Consider the following 25,694-nt stretch of genomic DNA (forward strand, 5'->3'; position numbering starts at 1 on the left):
TTTGTGTCTGGAAATTGGGTATCTGTGCCTGGTCTACATGATATGCAGACACGGAATTCCATGTACAGGGACTATATGGTCTGTGTGACTGGGGGACCAGGAATCTGGGTCACTGTGTAACCACCAGTTGTGTGTGGATGTGACCGTGAACTAGGTGTCTATGATGTGTCCATAGCATCCACCTGGACTCCCAGGGCACAACAGTGGAGGTCCCTATGTAGAGGCTTGGATTCCTCCCCCGTGCGGGGCAGCAATCAAACAGCAGCCAGACCCAGAGCAGGGGTTGCTAAGGGTCTCCTGCTTATCATCAGGTACTTCCTGTGGCCTGATCCCACCATCTTATTTCACCCAGCAGAGGGGGTCACTTCCCCTGCCCCAGCCCCATCACATTGGAGCAACTGTGGTCATGGCAGCCTCCCCCTCCACAGGGCCTGACTCCTCCCAGCACCACCCAGAGGGTCCATGGTCAACAGCAGCAGCGGATTGGGAGGGGCTCCTCCCGGTGCTGGACTCAGACCCTGGGAACTCACAATCCAGGCAATTTCAAACCAACCCAATGTGAAGCCCCAGCCCCCAACCCTCCCACTCACCGGGAACAGAGCTTCGGCTGTTCTGGGCCCCCACCTGATAGCAGCCTCCAACATCTGGGGCGTCTGATAATGCTTGGCTTGGCAGGGACTTCATGCCAAGTCCCGCCATCAACATGGTCGCTGCTGTTTACTGGGGAGGGGGAGAGCTACAGGGCGCCAGTCACAGCAAATGGGGTCTCCAAGTCCCTTCCCAGGATCCCCATTCTGTCTATCACCCCTTCTATAGGAAGGTAACTAAGAGGACCCCCTTAGTCTCTCCTTTCGTGGAGACTTAGTGCCTCACTTTACCCAACACCTGAACCCTCAACTTCTGAGCCCCCAGCCCCTGAACTTGACTTGGCTTTAGATCCAGGGTCAGTCCTTAAGGCCCAGCCCCTAAACAGGCTGAGATGAGGTCTCTTCCCCAGAAACAGTGACCCCCGCCTTGCCTGCCTCTTATCAGGGGCTTCAGCCAATCAGCTGAGGGCAGAGAGGAGCCCTCCAAGGGGCCATTGGTGTCTCAGAGCCCACGAGGCCACGGAGGGAGAGGAGGCCTGAGGCCCAGGGTCGGCCCCAGCCAGCCATGGCCGCAGCTGAGACCGCCTTGCCCTCCATCAGCACCCTGACCACCCTGGGCCCCTTCCCCGACACACAGGAGGACTTTCTCAAGGTGGGTCCAGGTCGGGTGTAGGTGGGTGGGCTGGGGTCCTGGGCTGTGGTTAGAGCTTGGGAGGGGCCAGGTGGGCTGTAGGTGGGTGGGCTGGGTCCTGGGCTGTGGTTAGAGCTTGCAGGGTCTAGTCTCCCTCTTGCTCTGAATCTTAGCTAAGACTGGGGGTCCTCAGTCCAGGCCAGGGCTCTGAACTTGGTCTAAGGACCTATTTTTGTCATATAAAACTGAGGCTTGGAGGGGCACCTGACTGGCTGAGTAGGTAGAATGTGCAACTCTTGATCTCAGGGTTGTGAGTTCAAGCCCCATGTTGGGCATAGAGCTTACTTAGAAAGAAAGAAAGAAAGAAAGAAAGAAAGAAAGAAAGAAAAAGAACCCTGAGCTTTGAAGCTGAACAGTGCAGCAGTCCACAGTAAGACAACCCCAGATACCGGGGGGAAACAGCATTGCAGGAATTTAATCTTGGGAATTAATTTGGGGGGGGGGTCAGGGAAGGAGAGGGAGGGTCTGGGGGAAACTGAGGCAAGGCTGCCCCTCACCCAGCCTTCCATGCCTAACTCTGCCACCCTTTCCCCCATGCCTGAGTGTGGCTCCAGATAATGTCAGTCTTATCTTGGGTCTCCAGCCAGACCCATAGACCTCTGTCCCTGGACTTGGAGGAGGGCTGGAGGGAGTGTGCAGTGTAAGGGAGGGGGACAGAATGACATGACAGACAAGCAAACAAGACCCCTTCCCAGAGCCTCTGGCCAGCCTGCCCCTATCAGGGCATCCAGCCCTCTCCATCTCTGGACAGGGTACCCTGGTGTCCCCCGAAGCCTCACGCTACCGGCTCCCTCCCCAGTGGTGGCGCTCTGAGGAGGTGCAGGACTTGGGTCCCGGACCCCCTGATCCCACCGGGCTGCCCCTCCACGTGAGGCCAGAGTCGCAGGACGCACCCAGGGAGGACGAAGACCACGAGAGGGACTCGGCCACCGCCTGGGATCTGGATCTCCTTCTCACCAATTTCTCGTGCCCAGAGCCCGGCGGCGCGCCCCAAACCTGCTCTTTGGCCCCAGGCGAGTGCTCCGGGGTGCAATTCCCTCCGCCGCCGCTGCCACCCGAGACTCCCAGCCCTTACGTGGGCGGCCCAGGGCTGGTGGCTGGGCTCTTGGGTCCCGAGGAGCACCCGGGCTGGGCACGCCCGGCCCCAAGAGCCCCGGCCCCGGATGCCTTCGTGGGCTCAGCCCTGGGCCCAGCTCCCGAGCCCAAGGCACTCCCGCTGCAGCCGGTGTACCCCGGGCCAGGTGCGGGCTCCGCCAGTAGCTACTTCTCGCGGACCGGGCTTTCAATGCCCACGGCGCCAGGCGCCCCCTACGGGCTGCTGTCCGGGTACCCAGCGCTGTACCCGGTGCCGCAGTACCAAGGGCACTTCCAGCTCTTCCGCGGGCTCCCGGCGCCCGCGCCCGGTCCCACATCACCCCCTTCTTTCTTGAGTTGTCTGGGACCCGGGACGGCGGGTGCGGGACTCCGGGGAACGGCAGGAGACCCGGGAGGGATCGCGGACGCCGCGCCCTCCAAACGCAGCCGGCGATCGTGGGCTCGCAAGAGGCAGGCGGCGCACACGTGCACGCACCCGGGCTGTGGGAAGAGCTACACCAAGAGCTCACACCTAAAGGCTCATCTGCGTACGCACACAGGTGAGGGAGCGGGACACGGGGGCTGGAGGATGGGTCTCAGGAGCCGCGAGTGGCTGGGGAGCTGGGAAACCCGAGCAGGTGGCTGAACTAAAGCAGAATTTCGGAGCCACGGGCAGAGCAGAGGGAGCTGGGAGCCAGTCTAGGACCTCGGGAGCCCGAAAGGCAGCATTGCGGGAGGAGGGTGGGGGCAAAGAGACAGCCTGGGGAACCTAAGGAGCGTTTCAGGGAACAGACGGGCTAAGACCTGGGCAGCCGAAGGGCTAAAGAGCAGAAAGCCTGACCGGTGACAGAGGGGGCGGGCTAGAGGAGGGACTGCGGAGCTTATAATGCTAAGCGCGGAGTCAAAGACAGAGGGTTCAGGTGCGGGGCAAGTGGAAAGCCGAATTAGGGGCCAAGAGTATAAAGCATGGGTTGCTTGCCAGGGAGGCGGAGCCAGACTGTTGGGGGGCGTGGCGGCACGCAGGAGGAGAGGCAGGGCCAGAGTCAGTTTCCCGAGCCCAGATGCGGAGGCAGGTCCAGAAGGATAGAGGGAATATCTGGGAAAGGAGGGTGGGCATGGGAGGAGAAGCCGGGTCCCAGGGATCCTAAGACGGGGGCGGGGCTGTGGAATAAAGGTTGCGGGGAGGAGGAAGGGTGAGTCCTAAATTTAGGAGAGCCCAGAGAGGGTAGAGCCTTGTGTGCAGTGCCGTGCAGAGACGCAGGTGGAGAGGCCAGGAGTAGCATAGGGAGAGAACAATTACCTTGGATATGGCCTGGATTTCGAGGCTCTAGGGCCAAGGCCAGGGCAGGTTGAGGGGCGGGGGGCAGAACTGGGCAGCAGCTGGAGGGTCCTACAAGGGAGGGGCTGGAACACAGGGAGCCAAACCAAAGGACGAAGGTGAAAATGGCTTTAGGACTCAGAGGCAGGATAATAGGGAACAGGAAATGAAGCCGATGGAGTAGGGAACATGACTTGGGTCCAGGAAATGAGAATGGGTTTGGCGCCAAGTGCAGGTACAGAAGAAGGGTCGAGGTCGCAGAGGCCGGACGTGGGTGCAGAATCAGGGCCTTGCCCTGAGAGTGAGCGCCTCCCTTGCCTCATCCTAGAACCGACCAAGGCTGAGCAAAGAAGTGCACCAGAGGCAGAGGCAGCCGGGGGAGGGGTGGGGCAGACAGGGATGCTCAAGGCTTCCACATCCCCCATCCACCCTCCCCAGGGGAGAAGCCCTACGCCTGCACGTGGGACGGCTGTGGCTGGAGGTTCGCGCGCTCAGACGAACTGACCCGCCACTACCGGAAGCACACTGGACAGCGCCCTTTCCGCTGCCAGCTCTGCCCGCGCGCTTTTTCACGCTCGGATCACCTGGCCCTGCACATGAAGCGTCATCTTTGAGACCCACCCCAACATGTGGACCCTTCCTGGGGGTTGGGGATGGAACAAGAGCAGATCCACGCAGGGTGGTTTTCCCTCAGATGGACCCTCTCCTGGATTTGCGCGACCCCACAGATCCACCCAAAGATCAAGGACTGGCTCATAGACAGACCTGGGGGAGCCTCCAACCAAAGGTCCCACACGTCCTCAGTCGCAGGAGCTACACGGAGACATCCAATGGTCCCACAGATACAGCGAGACAGAGACAGATCTTCAAATAAACGACTCAGTTGGACACTCAGACATTTCGGACAGAGAGATGGACCCTCAGAGAGCTGGACCCTCAGACCAGCTTACAAGAAGCCCTGGGCAGTGGGAGTGGTTGTGGGGTGAAGGTTCCCGGAGACTCTGGGCCTAGTAGGGGGGGCTTCACAACGTGGCTAATGAAGCCCGGGATAGTGGCTGGATCTGCTGTGAATGGTTATGGGTCCTGTACCAATGCCGCTTCCAGATAAAGGCTTTCAGCGATGGCCTGACTTTGTGGGTTTTGGATGCTGGAGGTTGGGAGGAAGTTTTACTCTCAGGGGTGAGATTGGGGGCCATACACACTTTCACAAAATTATGTAAACTTCAGAGACCCCTCTTAGCACTGGAGGCTTTGCCTCCCCTCCCCACCATACCCCAAGTTTAGCCTAAATAGACCTTGTCTCCTGCCTTGAACCCCAGGTACATTCATTGGGACCGTCTTCCTCCCCTAAGCCTTCAGCCCGGCCCCAGAGCCCCATCACCCTCCACCGTGACCCGATCCAAAATACTCCCTTGAATACAGGTGCTGCCGAAGCAAGCACAAACTATACCCTCGCATAGCTAGCTCAGGCGGGCCCCAGGAAAACATGTGGAATGAAAATGGGGAGGACCAGGAGCACAAGCGCCCTTAAAAGAGCAAAGATCACAAGAGGTAGACCTCAGGTTGTAAGACAGAAAAGGAAAAAAAAAAATCCAAGACCGCTTTTGACCCAGGAGCCGGAGCTGCGCCGTACTGGCGGCGAAGAGCGGTTTGAGACTAACCACAGTAGAAAGAGACGGAGGCGGGGCCTAGCAGAGGGATATGAGCTATGATTGGCCGGGAAAGGAGTCGAAGGCGGGGGGTGGGGAGAACCATGTGGCCGTGGAAGGCGTGGCCTGAGGTGACCGGTGGGTGGAGTATATCAAGAGTTGAGTCTCCCGGAAGCGGGAGGCGGTGCCTAAGGGGACCATCCGAAAGGAAGCCCCGCCTCCGGAGACCCAGAACTGAGTCAAATCTCAGCTTCTCTGTCTCGCGGGCAGTCTCCATCCTCGTGAGGTTCCGGCTGGGGTTCCCACGCCTGTCTGAGGAACTGAAAGTCGTCTAGGGGCCGGCCCGGCCCAGCTCGTGACCTGGCGTTCCGGGCCTTAACAGAGATTCCTCTACCCAAGGGCATGGCCATGCTGAGCCCGCTGCTCCTGGCCGCGCTGCTATGGGTCCCTGCAAGGACCCTGACCTGCTATGGGGACTCGGGGCAGCCTGTAGACTGGTAAGTGCACAGGCGCCGACCGTCGCCCGGGGTGGGCCTGGGGACTGCTCCGCAATTGCGTGGAGCCTGGGGTTCCCCGTCTTCCCCTCCTTCCATTTCTCCCATTCCTCAACTCTAAGGTTCGTTGTCTACAAGCTGCCAGCCCAGAGCGGGCCCGGGGATGCAGCGCAGAGCGGACTGCGATACAAGTACATGGATAAGGATTCAGGGGGCTGGCGCGACGGCGCGGGGTTCATCAACAGCTCGGCGGGGGCCGTGGGCCGCAGCTTGCTGCCGCTGTACCGGAACGCCAGCCAGGTGAAGGAGGGCCTGGGCTGAACCTGGAATAAGACCCAGCTTGGGGGGAAATTTCAAGTTGCCCCATCCATCTCCCCTCAGCTCGCCTTCCTGCTATACAATGACCAGCCACCTAACTCCAGCAAGGCTCAGAACTGGTCTAGCCGAGGGCACACAAAGGGTGAGTCCCGGGTTGGGGCTGGGGAAGGGCTCTGGTGTTCCTATGCATTTTCCCCAGCTAACCCCTGCCCTGCCCAGGGATGGGGTGGTGGAGGGGGTGCTCTGTCAGACTCTGAACATCTGTTTCCTTATTATATTGTTTTTCTTCTTGACTGCAAGAATTAACAGCTGCAGAAACTAAGCTCAGCAGTGGTTTTGACACTGCCCACACCTTCTCCAGGTCCCCTGCAAACGGAGGGTGTTCCTGGTGGCACACGTGCTTTTGGGGATGCAAAAGCAGTCTTCCTGACCCCTGTCTTCTGGTTCAGGTGTGCTGCTCCTGGACCAAGAAGGGGGCTTCTGGCTGGTCCACAGTGTTCCTCACTTCCCACCACCTGCCTGCTCTGCTGCATACAGCTGGCCTTCTAGCGCCCGAACCTACGGGCAGACCCTGCTCTGTGTGTCTTTTCCCCTCACTCAGTTTGGGAAGATTGGTGAGTGTGGAGAGGGAGGCAAAGTGAATCCCTGATTCCGAGGCCAGAATGTGGAACAGTCCCTTATTTTCTCTACCTTTGCCCTCCAGGCAGACAGCTGACCTACACCTACCCTCTAGTGTATGACCACAAGCTAGATGCCACCTTCGCTCAGAAAGTCCCCTATCTGGAAGATGTGGTCAAGGGCCACCACGTTCCCCACGGCCCCTGGAACAGCAGTGTAACGCTCACATCCAAGGCAGGGGACACATTTCAGAGCTTTGCCAAATTTGGAAAATTTGGAGATGGTGAGTCCTGAAGTTGAGGATTGCAAAGCTCTTTTTCTTCAGAGGGGGTGCCTGGTGTGTCCATGGCTAAGGGCAGGTTAGGAATAATAAGGACTAGGACTCTGACGGCCAAAATCAATGAGAGGTAGACAACTAACAGACCTGGGTTCACATATTGGTTTCTGGCTATGTGATGTGTGATTTAACCAGAGCCCTAGTTTAACCCATCTGAGAAATGGGGACACTGGTATCTACTTTAACAGATTGTTATGAAGTGATGCCTATAAAGCATTTGGTAAGGGCTGTTTTAATGTTGTCATTCCTTGTGTCTCCAGGAATTGACAACTGAAGAAACTGAGCTCAGAAAGGGGAAGTGGTCCTAGCAATGACCCTGACCCTGTCCATGCCCTTTTTCCATCCTCCACAGACCTGTATTCTGGCTGGTTGGCAGAAGCCCTTGGCAGTAACTTGCAGGTCCAATTCTGGCAAAACTCTCCTGGCATCCTACCCTCCAACTGCTCCAGGCTCCAGCAGGTGTTCGATGTGACCCAGATAGCTTTCCCTGGGCCAGCTGGGCCAGCCTTCAATGCCACAGAAGACCACTCCAAGTGGTGTGTAGCCCCAGCAGTACCCTGGACCTGTGTGGGTGACATGAATCGTAACCTCAGAGAGGAGAAGCGGGGTGGTGGCACATTATGTGCCCAGCTGCCAGCCCTGTGGAAGGCCTTCCAGCCTCTGGTGAAGGCCTACAAGCCCTGTGGGGAGAAGAAAACCTTTCTCTCCAGGAATCTGAGCAGAGCACATAAGAGCTAAGGCTCAGAAGCCTCTTGGGACTTCAGCTTGATCCCCAGTTTAATGTCTAACTGTGTGAGTTTAATTATGTGCCTTAACTTGTGACTCTATTTACTCATCTGCCAAATGAGAATCACAATACGTGATTCAGGACTGTTAGGACTGTTGAAAAATAAAAGGAAATTTGTGGACGGGGCTACTAACCTTTTTCATCAAGTGGGGACTGGGACTCCAGACAACATTACAGCCCTTCTTCTCTCCCTGAAGGTCTGGGGACAGCTGGTGCATAAGTGAGACCCAAAGTAGGACCACAGGAAGGGTATACCCAAGACTCACCTCCCTTCTCCATGGTATTCAGGCCTCAAGACACACACAGGCAAGGGGGCAGAAACACAATGTCTTGCCCCGCCAGGGGTGGGGTGAGCCCCAGAAAGCTCACACAGCACAGACACACTTTATTTATATGTGTACATATGTATACAGGTGGCTGTACAGAGCAGGGCCAGCGGCCCCCTCGGCTACGGGCCTGGAGGCGTGGGACAGGGGGCACCTTTTTTGGTCAGGCCTGCTGGGGGTATAGTTTCAGCAGGGCACCGGGAGGTCAGCCCCACCTCAGGCTTGGTGGCTGGGACCAAGAGGGAAGTGGGTGGGACTGGGGGCCCTGCACTGCTGGGCGCATTCTTTGTGGGGGCTGGGGAGGAGGCTTGGGGTTCTGGAGAGAGTTTGGGGGAGGTGGGCTTGGACCGAGGCCCGCTCAGCGTGGTCCGCTCCTCCACCACCTCCAGCACCCAGCACTCCCGACCCCGGGGGACCTCAGGAACAGAAGGTGCCAGGGATGTGGATTCCTGCAACCCTTTGGAGTCTGCACCAGGAGGCTGGGGTGCCACGGCTTTGGACCCCGGACGCACAGGCTCTACGACAATTGGCACCGGGGGTGTGCCTGCCTCACCCGAACTGCTGCGCCTGCCGGTCTCGTGTTCCTGCACTGGGCTCAGCGCAGCCTTTGCCACAGCCCTGGCCACCCCACCCACTCCATCCTCTGTCTGCACACTCTGGTGCCGTGTGCCGCTGGGGTCCCGCTCCAGGGTCCGGCCCCCAGGGGTCGTCGCACGGGGTGGGGTGCAGGCCTCAGCACCACCCGGAGACTCCTTCTCCTTACTGGACACCGGTGGCCTGGGAGCGCCTTCAGGCAGCAGTTGGTCCGCGCCCAAGCTCAGGGGCGACTCTTGGCGGCCCAGGCGACGAACTGCGACCTGCCTAGGTGTGCCAGGGCCCTCGACGGGGGGCGTCTCGCCGTCAGATTCGGCGAGGCTATGCAGTGCCAGCTCGCCGTGGAAGTCCTTGCGGAAATCCGGGTGGCCCACCTCGAGGCTGTGTTTGCGCAGTGCGCCCTTCTTGTCGGCGCCCAGCGAGGCTCCCAGCTTCTCTGCTGACTGCACGCGTTTGAGGAGCGGCGACCGCGGGGGCTCGGCACTCTTGGGGCGCGGGCGCACCACCGGCGGTGACGAGTGCAGCTTCGCAGGGAAGCTCTGCGTCGTGTGCGAGCTGCCCACCGTGTGGCCTGGCAGCGGCGGCGGCGATGCCTGTGTCGGGGATGGCGTGTGTGCCAGCGGCGACAGGGGGATGTTGCCAGCCGACTTGCAGCGCGCAGAGCGGTACTGGCGGTGCAATTTCGGCGACAGGCCGTGCAGCGTGCTGGGCCGGATGTGGTGCGACGCCGACGATGCTGGCGAGTTGGGCGTGCTCGAGGCCGGCGAGCTGCTCTGGGAGGAGGCGCCTGCGGGTGGGCGAGAGGGGCTGTCGCGCGCTGCGGGCACAGCCAGGGCACAGCCCCGCCACCCTGCGCCGCTCGGCCCGCCGCGCGCAGGCGCAGAGCGTACCTAGGTAGGCGGAGTCGGGCGTGGAGCGGTAGCTGTGGGTAGGCGAGCGTGCAGGCAGCCCGTGCGTGGGCGAGCCCGGGAGGCTGTCGCTGGACGACAGCGACCGGTTCAGCGACGACAGCGAGCGGCTAGTGTGCAGCAGGTTTGACTGCTTTGTGATCTTGCGGAAGAGGGAGCTGCGCTTCTTGCTGGGGGACAAAGAGGGGGCCACCTACCCTTCACCAAGTTCCAGAACTCCTGGCTTCCTTCCATTTTAGGGCCGCACGTAGGCCCCTGGGGACCGCCCACCCCTCCTAGCCCCTCCCTCTCCAGCTGCCACCCACCTATCAAAACCGAAAGAACTTCCCTTAAGGCTGGTCCCATGTGGCTCCTCCCAGCTCAGGCCCCCATTCCTTTCAGGCAACCCCTAGCCCAAACCCGGAAAACACCCATCCACGCAGGACCATCCTTTTCTGGCCCCGCCCACCTCTCTAGCCCCTCCCCACCAGCGGCCACCTACCTAAGGAGGGCTGGAAGAAATTCACCTGACTCAAGTTTTGCCTGGCTCCTCTCACTCAAATCCCCACTCAACGACTTTCCAGGCCAAACCGCCAAACCCCAGATCAAAACACAAGTCTCCTGGCCCCACCCACCTCTCTTCGCTCCTCCTACCTCAAAGGGAAGAAACGTTTTCAGTTGGCTGGGTCTTGCCTAGTGTGCTCATTTCACATGGAAATACCTTCTCCCAGTCCTCCAAGTCTTTATCTATCCGACAGGTCAGTACTGGCTCCCGAACAGCACCCTCTTTAACTGACAAGTGCTGGCCCTGCCCATCTCCCAAGACACCTCCCACAAGGTTTTTCGCCCAGCCTAGAAACCTGGCACAGCTTCCTTTCCTGACTTCTCCCACTTCCCTAGCCTTTCTCTCTCTATCCTCTTGTTTTTGCTTAATGGCCCGGCCGGCCACTTATCCTGGGCGCTTTCCTTCGCAGGTTCTCACCACCTCCCACCTTAGACCCGCCCACTGGTCGTACGACACAACCACCACAAAAACACAAGCGTTCCCTCAGTCTGCTGATTATAGGCCTGCCAACTGCATTTGGCCCCACTCACCTCTCCTGACCCTCCTTGGCAGAGGGCCGCTTGTTCCTCCTAGCCATTTTGGCTTTGTAGCTGCTGCGCCGTGCAGGGCCAATGCGAATGGAGGTATTTTCAAAGGGCGTTGTAGTCACTGCTACCTTATTGCCACTCTAGGGGAAGAAAGGAGAGAAATGCTCTGCTGGAGGCTGCTCAGGCAGCTCCAGTTCCCCAGGATGTCTCCAACCCTCCCTGGCCCTCCCCGCAGGGTGCGCCCTCCCCTGCACGCACCTTAAGGATCAGCTCGACGACTTCAGGATGCACCATGCCGTGCACAGGCTCCCCGTTCACGTGTGTAATGAGGTCACCAGCACAAAGCCCGGCCTCCTGGGCTGGGCCCCCCTCTTCCACGTGCTGGGGACAAGACACCCCACAGGGGTAGGGTCAGAGTTATAGTAACGAAAAATTCTCCCTGCGCTTCTTTGCCAGACGCCGAGCTCTGTATGCACAGCAACCCTCTTAACACCTTATGAACCAGTAATCATTCTCCCCAATTGACAAATGAGGAAACTGAGGCTCAGAAATGGAAGTGAGAGCACAGCTCACAGAGGACTCTTATCTAGGTCCTGGATCTACAGTTTGAGCTGTCCCTCATCCCGGGGGGAGGGGCTTCTTCCCCTCTTGTCCACCCACCCACCCCTCACCTCGGGACATAGACTCCAAGCATGTGTGCTCACCCAGACAATGTGATGGACACTGTAGACATCCGAATCACCCATGTAGACCCGAATGGCACGCAGTGTGAAGCCGTACTTCTTGCCAGAGCGTTGGATGGTGATAGGGGAGCGGAGCCCACTGACAGCCGGTGAGTAGTCCCGGCTGGGTGAGGAGTCCCGTGAGGATGGGTTAGAGGAAAGAGATCGTGGGGACATGGGACTGGCCAGGGGTGAGCTTCCATGGGGGTCCACTGCAGACACAGAATCATGGTCAGAGATGGGGCCAACAAGATAAACCTCTCCCTGTAGCTGCTTCTCATTCCTCCCGAGTCAAAGTCCCAGGGTTCTCATTGGTCCATCCCAGAGCCAATCATTGTGAAAAGGGAAAATACGGTGTTCTCATTGGCCTATCCTGGCACAAATGGAGACAGCCCCTCCCCTGCTACGTGGAGCCCGGCGTCACCTGCAGGAATCATGACAGACAAAGCAGTGGCAGAAGCTGACTTGATGACTTTGCCCCCGGTTCGAGAAGGTCTCTTCTCTACTGCTGGGTCTCCTGACAGCTGCTGGTGCCGCGCCCGGCGCAGAACCAGGTCATTGGTGGCCCTTGGACTGGATGAGTCCCCATCCTTCGAGGTTGGACAGAGGTCACCTGGGCGTGAGCGGTCAGCTGCAACAGAGCAGGTGGGTTAGGGGTCAGTCCAAGGCCACGGACTTCCTGCATGCTGTTCCCTCTGCCTGGAATGCTCTTCCCGCTTCTCTTACTTGTGAGTTTCACGAAAGCAGGTAACGTATCCATCTAGCACAACTCCTGATACAGAGGAGTGCTCTAATACATTTGTTGACTGAGCGGGGAATATGGGGTGTTCCCCATGTTGATGAGAATCCCCAGGCTGGAGTGTGAAGAGTGGGTGAGCTCTTGCATAAACAGCACCACGCTCACTTAAGTGCTCACTACATGGCCACTGCGGAATTGGGGGAAGGCGGCAGTAGGGGGCACTCACTGGCGTCGAGGTCCCCAGCGCTGGGGGTGCCATCCCCTTGAGCTGCCTCTTTCGGGGCCCGCGCATCCAGCGAGCCTGGGGGGTCAGAGCTGGGCCGGGGAGGCCTGCGCAACCGGCCTTCATCCTCGTCCTCTTGGGGGGCGCTGAAGCGGCTGGGTTCCAGCAGCGCGGAGAAACGGCGGCGCGCGCCCAGCGGGGGACTGGCCTCCCCCTCCAGGAAACTGGCCTCGGAAGCGGAGAAACGCTTGCTGCAAGAAGGGGTCGTGGTCAGAAGAGACACGCCCCTTTGGGCCCCGCCCCCAAACCCAGTCCTGAACCTGCTCACATCTCCGGGGAGCCCCCTCTCCAGGTTTTCTCGCGCAGGGTCAGGCCTCCCAGGCCCTCCCGCTTGCCGGCCGCCTTCTCCTCTGGGCCTTTGGCGCTCGGCTCCCGCTTGCTGGCCCCCGCTGCCGCCACCGGGGTCTTGGGCTCGTGCTGCGACAGTTGCTCCATGCTGCTATACACCTGAACCAGCCCGCAGGTGGTGGCGGTGCGAGGCAAGCTCGGCCCCAGTTCCCGCCTTCGCTCGCGAACCAATCCGCTCCCCACTGCTGGGCCCGCCCAAACTACGCTCCACCCCCAAGGCCGGGCCCCGCCCAATTCTGAGAAGTACCCCGACCACCTACAATTCTTCAACTCAGGCCCCTCTCCACAACCGCCCATGCCCTCAAGAATATGGCCTCCTTCGTGCCCCACCTCCGCAGGCTTCACCCAGTTATGTCTACTCTCGCCCCGGCTAGGCCCTGAACCCCCTTGCGCACTGTTCCTCAAAGCTAGACTTCGCCCAGCCTTGCCAAGCCTTGCCCCAGGCCCCCTGACCCCGCCCCGTCCAGAACTAGCTCGCCCCACCGTGGGCCTCCTTTCCACATCTGTCCAGGGTCCCGGCAGATTCCACTCAATGCCACAGGCCAGTCCCAAGACCCCCAGGCTGCCTCCCCCGCAGGCCTTATCTCCCCAGATCTCTTATCCCCTCAGTAATTCCCCCGCGTGAGACCTCACGCCTGGGACCCTGCTCTCCGGTCTCCTCAGCCCCGCCCCCTGCGGACCCACCACCCTCCGCCTCCTCAAGCGGTGGTTGGGGGGAAGCAAAGACCCGCCTCCGCCCAGGCCCCGCCCTCCCTGGGTCTCCCCCCACCCCTAGCGCAGGCTTGTCCCACCTTGCTGAAGCGCGGGGAGCAAGAGGAGAACTGGCGTATTTCCACAGGCTCCTCTTCGGTCGTGTCATCCTCATCATAGGAGTTCACGTGGTGATACCTGTCTGAGCGGGCTGAGAGATTGGGGGGTGGGCCATAACCGCGGGCACGGGTCCAGCCTCAGATCACACCCCCACCGGAACCGGATCCTCGTTCCAGCCGGGCCCGCAGGTCCCGCCACGCCGCGGCTAGGCCCCGGCCTTATCTCGGGTCAGATTCAGGCCCCGCCCCCAGGCTAGGTCCCCGCCCCACTTTCGGAGACTCCAGGAAAGCCACACCTCCAGATCCCACCTAGGGCGCTCCATGCCAGGCCACGCATCTGAGCAATCCACGCGCCGACCACAACCTCAGCCCTCTCCTCTGGCTGGAACTGGGACGTCCCCTGTTCAGCTGGGGTACCATCCTAGGCCTAACCAAGGGCCCCTCTCACCGGATCCCGCCCCCTGTCCCTGCTCACTGTCGAAGTAGCTCGTGTCGTCCTCGGACTCCAGGTGGGGGATGAACTCGGCCTTCTGCCTCAGCAGTCCTGTCCAGTCCAGGTCTCGAAAGAAACTGTGCTGCTTCACCTCAAAAGCACCCCCTGGAGAGGGAGTGGGGGAGGGAGGAGGGGAGGACAGGACTCGATTCCAGAGACCCCCGAAGGCCAGCCCCGCAGATAGCCTCAGACCACTTGGACTTGGAGTTCTGCTCTCTGGCAATAGCTCCCAGTCCTTAGTTTCTCTAAAAATCAGACCCCTTACCTGCGCCTAGCCGGACCAGGGGGTTGGTCTGCAGGAGGCTGGATATCAGGAGCTGGGCATCGGTGGGCAGGGCCTCGTCCCCCTCTGGCCACAGGATGTCATCTGCAGAAAAGGCAGGGCTGGGGGTCACTCTTGGAGTCTACAAAACTTTGGGCTGGCCCAGGTCCCCGGGCCCCCACCTGCCCCCCCATAGAGGCACGCACCACTGATGACCTGTCCAAACAGTTCTTCAGGTGTGTCGCCAAAGAAGGGTACGCAGCCCACCAGGAACTCATAGAGAATGATGCCCATGGCCCACCAGTCCACCGGCTTGCCGTATCCCTGGCGCAAGATGACCTCGGGTGCGATGTACTCTGGGGTCCCGCACACCTGGGGGCAGGCCGTCAGCCTGCGCCCTGGCCGCAGGAGGGGCCTCGAGGGAGAGCCGAGCCCCCCACTAGGCCCTGGGGCCCGCGGTTCTGTCAGGGCACTCCACCCACAGTGACCCCCGTGCCCGCACACACACCTGTTTGTCCAGGAACTCCCGGGCGTCCTTCTCAATGTGGCCTTCGTACAGGTTGGTGGTGAGGCTCATAAGTCCCATCTTGGAAAGGCCAAAATCCGTGAGCTTGATGTGGCCCATAGAGGTGATGAGCAGGCTGCAAGGAGTGTGTGTGGTGGGAGGTGGGCCTCAGAAGTGAGGCCCACGTCCACTTCCCTCCTGGTCCTCTCAGGCCGGGGCCGCCCGAGGCGTGGGAAGGAGGTGATGGGAAGGGCTCACTTGTCAGGCTTGAGGTCCCGGTGCACGATGCCGTAGTTGTGCAAGTACTCCAGGGCCAGCACCGTCTCCGCGAAGTACATGCGGGCCATCTCCACGGGCAGTGCCCCGATGTTCTTCAGCAGGGTGGCGCAGTCCCCCCCTGTGGGGGAAGGAGTTGGCCCACGTGAAGAGGGAGGCACCCTCGGCCCAGAGCTGGGCACTCACCATGCACCATGTCCTCGCTTCACATGCCTCTCATTTTATAGCTAAGGAAAACTGATGCTCGGAGAGGGGCCTCCTCTCCCCGGGCCCCCTGGGGAGTGCCCTCTACCAGGCTTCTCTCTTCCTCTTAGCCATTCCCACCAAGTTAATCTAATCAGCCAATGTCACCCAGGAGGGGATTGAGACTCAGAGAGAGGTTGTTGGATCATGCAGGGAGTTGATGGTGGAGGTGAGATCTGGTCAAGATAAAAGCCTACCTACTTACTGACCGAGTCTGGGAGCATGGCCCTTGATCTCCTGGAGTCTGAATCTTGAGGGTCTGGGGCCTTAAAATGTAGGTTCCTGACCCCTACCGGGTTTATGATAAACAGCATTTGTATTTTGGTCTCCTAAGACCCATTCCTAACTTCTCTTACAAGGGCCGGATTTTCTTCCAGGTGCAGCGGCTGGGTCAGCATGTAACCCAGGTCGCTTCAGTGAATCAGCCCTCAGACTTTCCCTTCTATTTTCACAAAGATGGCTGAACTCATAGGATGTAAATTACCATCTGCTGGATGGCAACTCTGCTATGTCAGGGCCTGTCTAGAGGAAAGTCCACACATGCAAAAGCAAAGTCAAGAAATGAAGAGATTCCTGGTGACATTGGTTTGAGCACCCAGATACAACCATTCCTGAAAGCGACATGATTTTTTTAATGATGTCAATTTCTTTTCTTTTTTTCTTTTCTTTCTTCCTTCCTTCCCCTCTCTCTCTTTCTTAACCTCTTTCTTTCTTTCTGCTTCAGCCAGATTTAGCTCAGTGTCAGAAACTGACAAAATCAGACAGACTCTCTAGGGGTGGGGCTCAGGAATCTGCATTTGGCCACAATCCTAGGCAATCCTGACACACACTTATGATGAGAACCAAGCTGGATTGACTTCCAAATGAGACTTTGAGGCTGGGCCACACTCAGGAGGCACATGACCTTAAACGTGTGCTGTCACCTCCGTCTTGGTCTCCTGGTCTCTTTGCTTCTGACCTCACTGCAGCAGCCGAACGGATATCCTCAAAACAGAAATCAGATCATATCGGCTGCGCTTAAAACATTACAGCTGATGTCTGTTGCACCAGGAGTAAAATCCGATGCCATTCGGGGCTCCAGAAGGCTCAGCCTGCTCAGCCCCATCACCTCTCCATCTTCACCTCCCCCCACCGTCCCTCTGGCTTGCTCACTTGGCTCTGGCTTTATTGGCCTCCTCACTGCTCCTCCAAATCCAGACACCTTCTCACTTAAGAGACTTTGCGCCTGGGATTCCTCTCCCTGAAAATGCCGTGCTCATATATGACATCACCTGGTCTCCTTTGGCTTGTTTATTGTCTGACTACACAGATCAGAATGTAACCTCCACGAGGGAGAGGTGTGTCTGTCTGGGTCCCAACTGTGCCGTCAGTGCCTAGCGCAGCACGTGGCACGAAGAAAACCATGAGGGGACATCTGTTGAGTGAATAGATGGTTGACTAAAGGCTTGGAAGCAGCATAGTGTGACTCCATAAGACCACGTGTGTCTTAACCACAGTACGGGTGTTTGGGGCAATGGATGAATTAATATTTGGGTGAACATAAGCATGGATGGGGATGGGTGGATAAACAGATGAAAAAAAATGTACATTGGCAGCTGGCTAGCTGGCTAGTAGATGGATGGATGGATAGGCTGATGGATAAATTGGAGACGAATGGAGGGAGACTCTGTTCTCTGCTAGAGACAGAGTTGTGGACGGAGGAATCAAAATATGGAGAGTAAATAGAAGGGTGGGTGCTGGACTGATAAATGGATACATGGTTGTTGATGGATGGATGAATGCTGAGTAGGTGGGTGAACACATGGATGGGTGACTAAATGGCTAGATACATGAGATGGGTAGAGAGGGGGCGTCTGGATGGCTCAGTGGGTTAAGCTTCTGCCTTCAGCTCAGGTCATGATCCCAGGGTCCTGGGATCGAGCCCTGCATCAGGCTCTCTGCTCAGTGGGGAGCCTCCTTCCCCCTCTCTCTCTGCCTACTTGTGATCTCTCTCTCTAACAAATAAAAAAATAAATAATCTTTTTAAAAAAATAGATGTGCAAAGCAAAGAGTGAACCCTACTGTAGGGACTTCAGTTAATGATCATGTATCTATATTGGTTTGATTATAACAAATGTTCGATTATAACAAACACAACATGTCAAGGATAGAGGAAACTGTGAGGAAAGGGGATATGTGGGAACTCAGTGTACTTTCCAGTCAATTTTTTTGGTAAATCTAAAATACTCTAAAAAACAAAGTCTATTAATTTTTTAAAATAAATGGATAATGGATAACAGATCATCTGAATGGACAGAGGGATGGATAATCAAATGATTGGATGGATGGATGGGGTGGATGGCTGGACAGATGGATGAATAGGATGGAAAGGATGGATGGATGGGTGGATGGATGGATGGATGGATGGGTGGATGGGTGGATGGATGGATGAATGGATGGAGAGGTGGATGGATGGGTGGATGGGTGGATGGATGGATGGATGGATGGGTGGATGGATGGGTAGATGGATGGATGGATGGGTGGGTGGATGGGTGGATGGATGGGTGGGTGGATGGGTGGATGGATGGGTGGATGGATGGGTGGATGGGTGGATGGATGGATGGATGGATGGGTAGATGGATGGATGGATGGATGGGTGGGTGGATGGATGGGTGGATGGATGGGTAGATGGATGGATGGATGGATGGGTAGATGGATGGATGGATGGATGGGTGGATGGGTGGATGGATGGATGGGTGGATGGGTGGATGGATGGATGGATGGGTGGATGGATGGGTGGATGGGTGGATGGGTGGACGGATGGGTGGATAGATGGATGGATAGGACGGATGAGTAGATGGATGGATGAGTGGATAGAAAAACTTATAGATTAGCAAATGAATGGGTGGAGGACGGATGGGTGGGTATTTGATGGATGTCCTATATTGAATGAAATGAAAAAAGATAGATAAATCAATAGACGGCTAGGTTATAAACAGATGAGACGATAATCAATGACTGAATAATTAAATAGGTAGATAAACATACAGGTGGATAGTCAATATGGTGACTAGGGCTCAGAGAGGCTGCTGAGCCAGCATGACCAGCATGCATCCCCCCATCTTCCCTGCGGTCCTGTAGGCAGTCACACCTTCCACGTATTCCATGACCATGCAGAGGTGGCGCCGGGTCTCAAAGGAGCAGAACATGCCCACCACAAAGGGGTTCTCGGCAAAGGTGAGTATATCACGCTCCACAAAGGCCTGCTGGATCTGGTTGCGCAAGATCAGGTTCTGTTTGTTGATCTTCTTCATGGCAAAGCGCTGTCTTGTGTCACGGTGCCGCACGAGGTAGACAGCGCTGCAGGGGGAGAGAGCGAGGACCGGCCATCACCTCCGAGACACCCGGCCTCCGCCACCCTCCCCCCGCCAGAGCCCCGGGTGGCTCACCCGTAGGCACCATTGCTTATGAGCTTGATGGTCTCAAAGTCATTCTCTCCAGGCGGTTTCTTAGCCTTGGTGGTGGTGCTGCGGCCCTGCAGGGGAAAAGTAGAGACGACCACCACCATCATCATAAGATTGGAACTCTTGTTATTCCATTTACATGTGAGGAATCTTAGGCACAGGGAGGAGGTAGATGGGTCCTTCACCCAAGTGCCACAGTAAGGGAGTAACCAAGTCAGGACTCGAACCCATACTGCCTGACTCTGAAGCCATATTCCTAACTTCTTCCATTAGGAAAGAAGCCTAGAAAATAATCACCTTAATATATAAAGAGCTTCCAGAAATCAATAACAAAAAGCCTAACAATTGAAGAGAAAATATAGGCAAGATACATGAACAATTAGAGCTCTTAACCATAGGAAAATATGCTGAACCTCATATATAGTGGCAGAAGAGCAAATTAAACTACCCCAAGACACAATTTTTCACCTAGGAGATTGGCAAAAAAATCCAAAGGGCTTACACACTCTGAGTAAAGCTGTGGAGGAACAGGTAGTCCTATAACTTGCTGTTGGGAGTATAAATTGCTGCCAACCCCCTTGGAAGGTACTTTGGCATTCAAAAGAACTCCAAGTGCATGTTCCCTTTGATTCAGTAATTTCATTTTTGAATTAATGCTACAGATTTGCATGTGAAAAATGACATATGTATTAATTACCTTGCCCATTGCAAGATTGGAAATAAACCATATGTTCATCTATAGGAAATTGGTTAAATAAACAAACGAGCGGCATCTGTGTAAAGGAATATTGTGCCACTGTTAAAAAAAAAAATGAGGAATCTCTCAGTACCTTGATTCAGAAGGCCCTCCAAAGTATTTTATTATGCTGGGGGGTTGGGGGAGCAAGGAACGGTATGTACTGTATGTTTTTATGGCAAAACAGAGCTGTCTAATCATATTTGGGGGTAGTCAGTAGCACATATACTAATAATATTTGGGGGGATATAGGTCAGTGGGCGACAAGGGTGGGTATAGGATACTTCACTGTATACCTTTTTTGAAAATTATGTTTATTTTTCTTTAGGATGAAGTGATTCATTCCATAAACATTACACAAAAATGTTTGATATAAAAATATTAAATGTCTCTGCTCCTTAGAATGTAGCCTAAAAACATCCAACACCAAAAAATTGATAGAATTACAGGAAGAAATTGCTCAAAACCAGGATTTAACAGTACTTCTCAGAAACTTAGATAACCAGGCAAAAAAGAAAAAAGAATAGGGAGATGGAAGAATTGAATCACTCAATTAACAAGTTTGACTGAATGGAATGAGTAGAATCCTACAAACAATAATTAAAGATAAATACCTTTTTAGAGTTTTAGAGTTTTGAGTGATGTCATTCCATTACCTATTCAAAAAATTAAACAAATGGCATGGGTAGTGAGATTCTATTAAATATATATATATATATAAAGGAAAGAGTGTGTGTATATGAGAATTCATAGATAAGAGTTTGAAACAAAGGATCCAAGTTCAAATGCCTTCTGGGGCCAGGCAGGCCAGGTGGGAGTCACCGGGTGGCAGAGAGGCAGGTACCCCTTATCATAGGGTAGCCCCGTCTTAGTACCAGCTGGGTCCACAACGGTGTTATCAGAACCTCTGATTTTTTCAAAAGAAGGCCCCAATCTAGATTTTGAGTCAAAATCTTCTCTTTTCTATATTTTGCTTCAAGTTTTTAAAAAATGCTGCGCAGTTCAGCAAAAACACATGTGTGGCCAATACCTGACATGGGGAACATCTGTCAGAGTGTGGCTGACAGGGAGGTGGGACTATGGCAATTTTTACTATGCTGAGCTGTTAACACAGACAATCCAACCTACTCAAAACCCCATGCAGGCCTCCCACAATTACCAGTATGACCAGCAATTCTGCTCTTGGTTATATACTCAAAAGAGTTGAAACAGTTGTCCAAACACTTGTACACAGATATTCACAGCAGCACTATTCATACAACTGCCAAAGGATAGAAACATTCCAAATTTCCATCCATGGGTGATGGACAAACAAATATGGCGGATCCCAATAATGGAATATTATTCAGCCACGAAAAGGAATGAAGCACTGATTCATGTTACAACATGGATGAACCTTGAAAATGTTATGCCAGAGGCAAAAGGCCACAGAGTGAACGTGAATTTATATAAAATACCTGGAAATTTACAGGAAATATACAATTAGGTAAAATTTAAAAATATATGAAATATTCAGAATAGACAAATCTATGCAGATCAGTGGTTGCCAGAGGCTGATGGGGGGGAAGGGTGAATGGGAACTAATGGCTTAATGAGGACACAGTTTTCTTTGGGGGTAATGAAAATGTTCCAGAACTAGATAGAGGTGATGGCCGTACAACATTGTGATTGTACTAAAACCCAGTGAATTGTTCATTTAAAAATGGTTAAAATGGGGGTTCGTGGGTGATTCAGTCTGTTAAGCATCCAACTCTTGGTTTCAGCTGGGGTCATGATCTCAGGGTGGTGAGATCAAGCCCTGCATTGGGCTACACACTCAGCGCCAAGTCTGCTTGTCCCTCTCCCTCTGCTTCTAGCCCCACATCTCTCTCACTCTCTTGAATAAATTTTTAAAAATTTTATTTTAAAATTTTATTTATTTATTTATTTATTTATTTATTTATTTATTTAAGAGAGAGACAGAGTGAGAGAGGGAACACAAGCAGGGGGAGTGGGAGAGGGAGAAGCAGGTTTCCCTCTGAGCAGGGAGCCCAATGCAGGACTCTGGGATCATGACCCAAGCAGAAGGCAGACACTTAAGGACTGAGCCACCCAGCTGCCCCTCGAATAAATACAAAATCTTTTTAAAATGTTTTTAAATGGTCAAAATGGCACATCTTATGTACCATGTGTACACGGGTGTATATTATGTGTATTTTACCACAAAGAGAAAAAAGCCCATGGAGGAACAGCTATTATTATTAACCCAATCCTCAGACGGGGAAACTGAGCCTGGGAGCAAGGACCAAGAGATCCACTTGGGCTGAAGGCAGAGAGCCAGGTGGCAAGGGCCTCTCCGGGCAGAGCAAGAGCGCTACCAGCTGGACCGCCGGGCCTTACCTCGGACAGGTCGTCCTGCTCAGGGGTGTTGGAGCCGCCGCTATCCTGTTCCTCCAGGTGCACCACGTCTGGGAAGAGACCGACAGTGAGCGGAGGCTGGAGTCCGGGCGGGTCCACCCACAGCCCGCTGCGCCCACCAGCCGGCACCTGGAAAGGGGTCACGGGTGAGGCCCAGCTGGCGGATGATGTAGCGCGGGATGTCGGTCTTGACAAGGTGGCCCTCCTTGGCGTGGCCCTCCGCGGCCTCCAGCAGGTGGTAGAACTCCTCCGGGTTGAATTCCTGAGGCAGGGCAGGGACTGGCTGGCAGCGGGCTCCAAGACCGCCTCCCCCTGCCCCACTCCCTACCCCTACCCTAGGGGCCTCACCAGGCACTCCAGCAGCCTCGCGGGGCGCGAGATGATGATAAGCAGCTTCTTGACCAGCTGAGTGACGAAGGCCACCTCCATGCTCTCCGAGCGTTCATAGGCCTGGGGTGGCGGGCACAGTGGGGGTGGGGGTCACAGGCGCCCTGCTTCAGCCCGGCCCCTGTCCCAACCCCACCGGGTACACAGTGCTGCTGTTGTCCCATTTTACGGGTGAGAAAACTGAGGACCAGGCCACACTGTAAAAATTATGATGATGGGGGCACCTGAGTGGCCCAGTTGCTTGAGCCTCAGACTCTTGGTTTGGGCTCAGCGGCCTGATCTGATGGGTCTTGAGATCGAGCCCCACAATGGGCTCCACGCTTAGCACGGAGTTGGCTTGACGATTGATTCTCTCCCTCTGCCCCTCCCCCCACTCACGTGCACGCTCTCTCTCTCTCTACCTCTCTCAAATATAAATCAATCCTTAAAAAAAAAATAATGAGGGCGACTGGGTGGCTCAGTTGGTTAAGCGGCTGCCTTCAGCTCAGGTCATGATTCCAGGGTCCTGGGATCAAGCCCCGCATGGGGCTCCCTGCTCAGCAGAGGGCCTGCTTCTCTCTCTCCCTCTCCCTGCTGCTCTGCTTACTTGTGCTCTCTATCTCTCTGTCAAATAAATAACTAAAATCTTTTAAAATAATAAAAATTTAAATTTAAATTTAAAAAAATAATAATGATAGGGACACCTGTGTGGCTCAGGCAGTTAACTGTCTGCCTTCAGCTCAGGTCATGATCCCCAAGGTCCTGGGACCAAGTCGGTCATCAGGCTCCTTCCTCAGTGGGGAGCCTGCTTCTCCCTCTGCCTGTTGCTCCCCCTGCCTGTGTGCATTCTCTCTCTCTCTCTCTCTGATAAATAAATAAATAAATAAATGAAATCTTTTTTAAAAAAGATGATGATTAGAGTCAGCACTGTCCTAAAACTTTCACTCATTCATCTTCCAAAACAACCCTATATTCCAGGCCAAGTTCGACTCCCTCTGCCTGGCACGCTCTCCTCTCCAGTCCCTGGGCAGCTTCCTACTTCTGCTCCACTGGGTCTCTGCTCCATTGTCACCTCGCCATGGAGGCCTCCCTTGACCCCACTGCCCCACTCTAAAGTCGCACCCCATGGGATGCCTGGGTGGCTCAGTCTGTTAAGCATCTGCCTTCAGCTCAGGTCATGATCCTGGAGTCCCGGGATCGAGTCCCACATTGGGCTTTTGCTCAGCGGGGAGCCCGCTTCTCTCCCTCTCGCTGCTGCTTCCCGTGTTTGTGCTCTCTCTCTCACAAATAACTAAAATCTTTAAAAGAATAAAAAATAAAATAAAATCACACCCCAGCTCCTGACTGGGTCCTCAATCACCATTACCCTACTACACTTCGGTTTCCTACTCCATGAAGCCCCTTCTAACAAGCCGTATATGAATTTCTCTATCATGCCTCTCAGGGCCAAGACCAGGGTGAGGCAGTGAGACACTCACCTTGATGCCAAAAATCTCAGTCTTCGAGATAACTGATATTTTAAGTAGTATTTGAAAGAAATAATGCAAAAACCTCTGACAAGCAAAATAACAAAATTTAAACAAGGATAGGAACCCAGGAGGGCTGTGTCAAGCCATACTGGAGGTTGAAGCAAAAGGAAAAGTGTATGGCAATCGATACGTGGTTTTTCGATGATTAACGTTTTTGGTTTTTTTTAAAGATTTATTTATTTATTTGAGAGAGAGTGTTGGAGGAGGGTTAGTGGGAGAAGGAGAGAGAGAATATCAAACAGACTCCCCAGTGAGCACGGAGCCCAACACGGGGCTTGATCTTACAACCCTGAGATCATGACCTGAGCTGAAACCAAGAGCCCATTGCTTAACTGACTGAGCCACCCAGGTACCCCTCAGTGATCAAGTTTTAATGAAAATATTATTGATGAGTTTGTTTTCATTAAAACCAGGGAAGTAAAATTCTAACAAATTCTGGTTATAAATAAAATACTTAAAATAATGTTAAGTATTAATACACCTACTTTTCAACAATTACTTTCATGTTTCGGAGGGCGGGGAATCACTTGTCTCATCCTAGTCCCAGCCCTGATGCCTATTTTATTTTTTAATTTTTTTTTAAGATTTTATTTATTTATTTGACAGGCAGAAATCGCAAGTAGGCAGAGAGGCAGGCTGAGAGAGAGGGGGAAGCAGGCTCCCCGCTGAGCATGGAGCCCGATGTGGGGCTCGATCCCAAGACCCTGACATCATGACCTGAGCCGAAGGCGGAGGCTTAACCCACTGAGCCACCCAGGCACCCCAGCCCTGATGCCTATTAATTATCTTCTGACTCTTCTTTCTTTATTTTTTTTTAGAGATTTTATTTATTTATTTGACAGAGAGAGATCACAAGTAGGCAGAGAGGCAGGCAGAGAGAGGAGGAAGCAGGCTCCCCACCGAGCAGAGAGCCCGATGCGGGGCTCGATCCCAGGACACTGGGATCAGGACTGAAGCCAAAGGCAGAGGCTTTAACCCACTGAGCCACCCAGGCGCCCTGCTTCTGACTCTTCTTAACTAGAATGTCAGCTTCCTGAGGGCAAGACTTTTTGTTTGTTTTATTTCCAGATAATTTTCCAGCTTCTAGGTCAGGGGGAGGCCCAGAATAGGTGCTTGATGAATGGAATTATCAAGGAATTAATGAATGAGCAAATTCCCTTTTTATATATAATATAAAAAATATATATGAATGCGGGGCACCTGGGTGGCTCAGTGGGTTAAAGCCTCTGCCTTCGGCTTGGGTAATGATCTCAGGGTCCTGAGATTGAGCCCCGCATCGGGCTCTCTGCTTGGCAGGGAGCCTGCCTCCCCCTCTCTCTGCCTGCCTTTCTGCCTACTTGTGATCTCTCTTTGTGTCAAATAAATAAATAAAATCTTAAAAAAATACATATTTATGAATGAGTGGAATTCATATAATGAATGAGTGGAATGAAAGAATGAGCAAATTCCCTTTTTATAGCAGAAGAATTGAGGCACAGAGAGGTTAAGTAAATTTGCAAAGGCTGCACAGTAAGTAAGTGATGAGCTAGATATGAATCCAGGCCATTGGGTATCTATGCCCTCAACTCCTATGAGCCTAGTGGCAGAATCTCGACTCAGACCAGGTCTGATGCCAAAACCCATAAAGAGGGGCACCTGGGTGGCTCAGGCATTAAGCGTCTGCCTTTGGCTCAGGTCATGATCCCAGGGTCGTGGGATCGAGCCCCACACTGGGCTCCCTGCTCAGCAGGAAGCTTGTTTCTCCCTCTCCCACTCCCCCTGCTTGTGTTCC

General features: G+C 54.7%; 3 protein-coding genes across 6 annotated transcripts in view; 2 read left to right on the forward strand and 1 right to left on the reverse strand.

Annotated features, from left to right (window-relative positions):
- The first annotated feature begins 1,066 nt into the window (after positions 1–1,066).
- KLF1 (Kruppel like factor 1) lies at positions 1,067–4,799 on the forward strand. Of its 2 annotated transcripts, none has more exons than XM_004748337.3 (3): positions 1,067–1,239; positions 2,030–2,912; positions 4,109–4,799. In XM_004748337.3, exons 1-3 carry the CDS (start codon positions 1,153–1,155, stop codon positions 4,282–4,284), a joined length of 1,146 nt encoding a protein of 381 aa, XP_004748394.1. In that variant the 5' UTR covers positions 1,067–1,152; the 3' UTR covers positions 4,285–4,799. The 2 variants fall into 2 exon arrangements, with proteins under 2 accessions (XP_004748394.1, XP_004748395.1); XM_004748338.3 differs by having other exon boundaries at positions 2,078–2,912.
- Positions 4,800–5,484: 685 nt separating this feature from the next.
- Positions 5,485–7,994, forward strand: DNASE2 (deoxyribonuclease 2, lysosomal). The gene is made up of 6 exons (XM_004748336.3): positions 5,485–5,816; positions 5,936–6,113; positions 6,195–6,273; positions 6,581–6,745; positions 6,835–7,032; positions 7,439–7,994. Exons 1-6 carry the CDS (start codon positions 5,722–5,724, stop codon positions 7,822–7,824), a joined length of 1,101 nt encoding a protein of 366 aa, XP_004748393.1. The 5' UTR covers positions 5,485–5,721; the 3' UTR covers positions 7,825–7,994.
- A 209-nt stretch (positions 7,995–8,203) lies between these two features.
- The window catches only part of MAST1 (microtubule associated serine/threonine kinase 1), a 31,393-nt gene continuing 13,902 nt past the window's right edge, over positions 8,204–25,694 (reverse strand). For 2 of the 3 annotated variants that reach the window (XM_004748342.2, XM_004748341.2), the window contains 19 exons: positions 22,377–22,478; positions 22,158–22,290; positions 22,011–22,078; positions 18,881–18,966; positions 18,583–18,791; positions 15,192–15,330; positions 14,937–15,069; positions 14,635–14,800; positions 14,432–14,533; positions 14,149–14,271; positions 13,656–13,765; positions 12,785–12,963; positions 12,460–12,707; positions 11,919–12,125; positions 11,477–11,706; positions 11,031–11,153; positions 10,776–10,912; positions 9,684–9,871; positions 8,204–9,580 (listed from right to left, as the gene is read on the reverse strand). In XM_004748342.2, the coding sequence (XP_004748399.1) occupies positions 8,322–9,580; positions 9,684–9,871; positions 10,776–10,912; positions 11,031–11,153; positions 11,477–11,706; positions 11,919–12,125; positions 12,460–12,707; positions 12,785–12,963; positions 13,656–13,765; positions 14,149–14,271; positions 14,432–14,533; positions 14,635–14,800; positions 14,937–15,069; positions 15,192–15,330; positions 18,583–18,791; positions 18,881–18,966; positions 22,011–22,078; positions 22,158–22,290; positions 22,377–22,478 (3,942 nt within the window). In that variant the 3' untranslated portion in view covers positions 8,204–8,321. The remainder of the gene's footprint in view (positions 9,581–9,683; positions 9,872–10,775; positions 10,913–11,030; positions 11,154–11,476; positions 11,707–11,918; positions 12,126–12,459; positions 12,708–12,784; positions 12,964–13,655; positions 13,766–14,148; positions 14,272–14,431; positions 14,534–14,634; positions 14,801–14,936; positions 15,070–15,191; positions 15,331–18,582; positions 18,792–18,880; positions 18,967–22,010; positions 22,079–22,157; positions 22,291–22,376; positions 22,479–25,694) is intronic. The other variant, XM_013054114.2, reaches the window with a different exon arrangement.

This window comes from Mustela putorius, unplaced genomic scaffold, assembly GCF_011764305.1.
Source record: "Mustela putorius furo isolate JIRA1106 unplaced genomic scaffold, ASM1176430v1.1 tig00000095_pilon_pilon_pilon, whole genome shotgun sequence".
NCBI classification, from domain to species: Eukaryota; Metazoa; Chordata; class Mammalia; order Carnivora; family Mustelidae; genus Mustela; species Mustela putorius.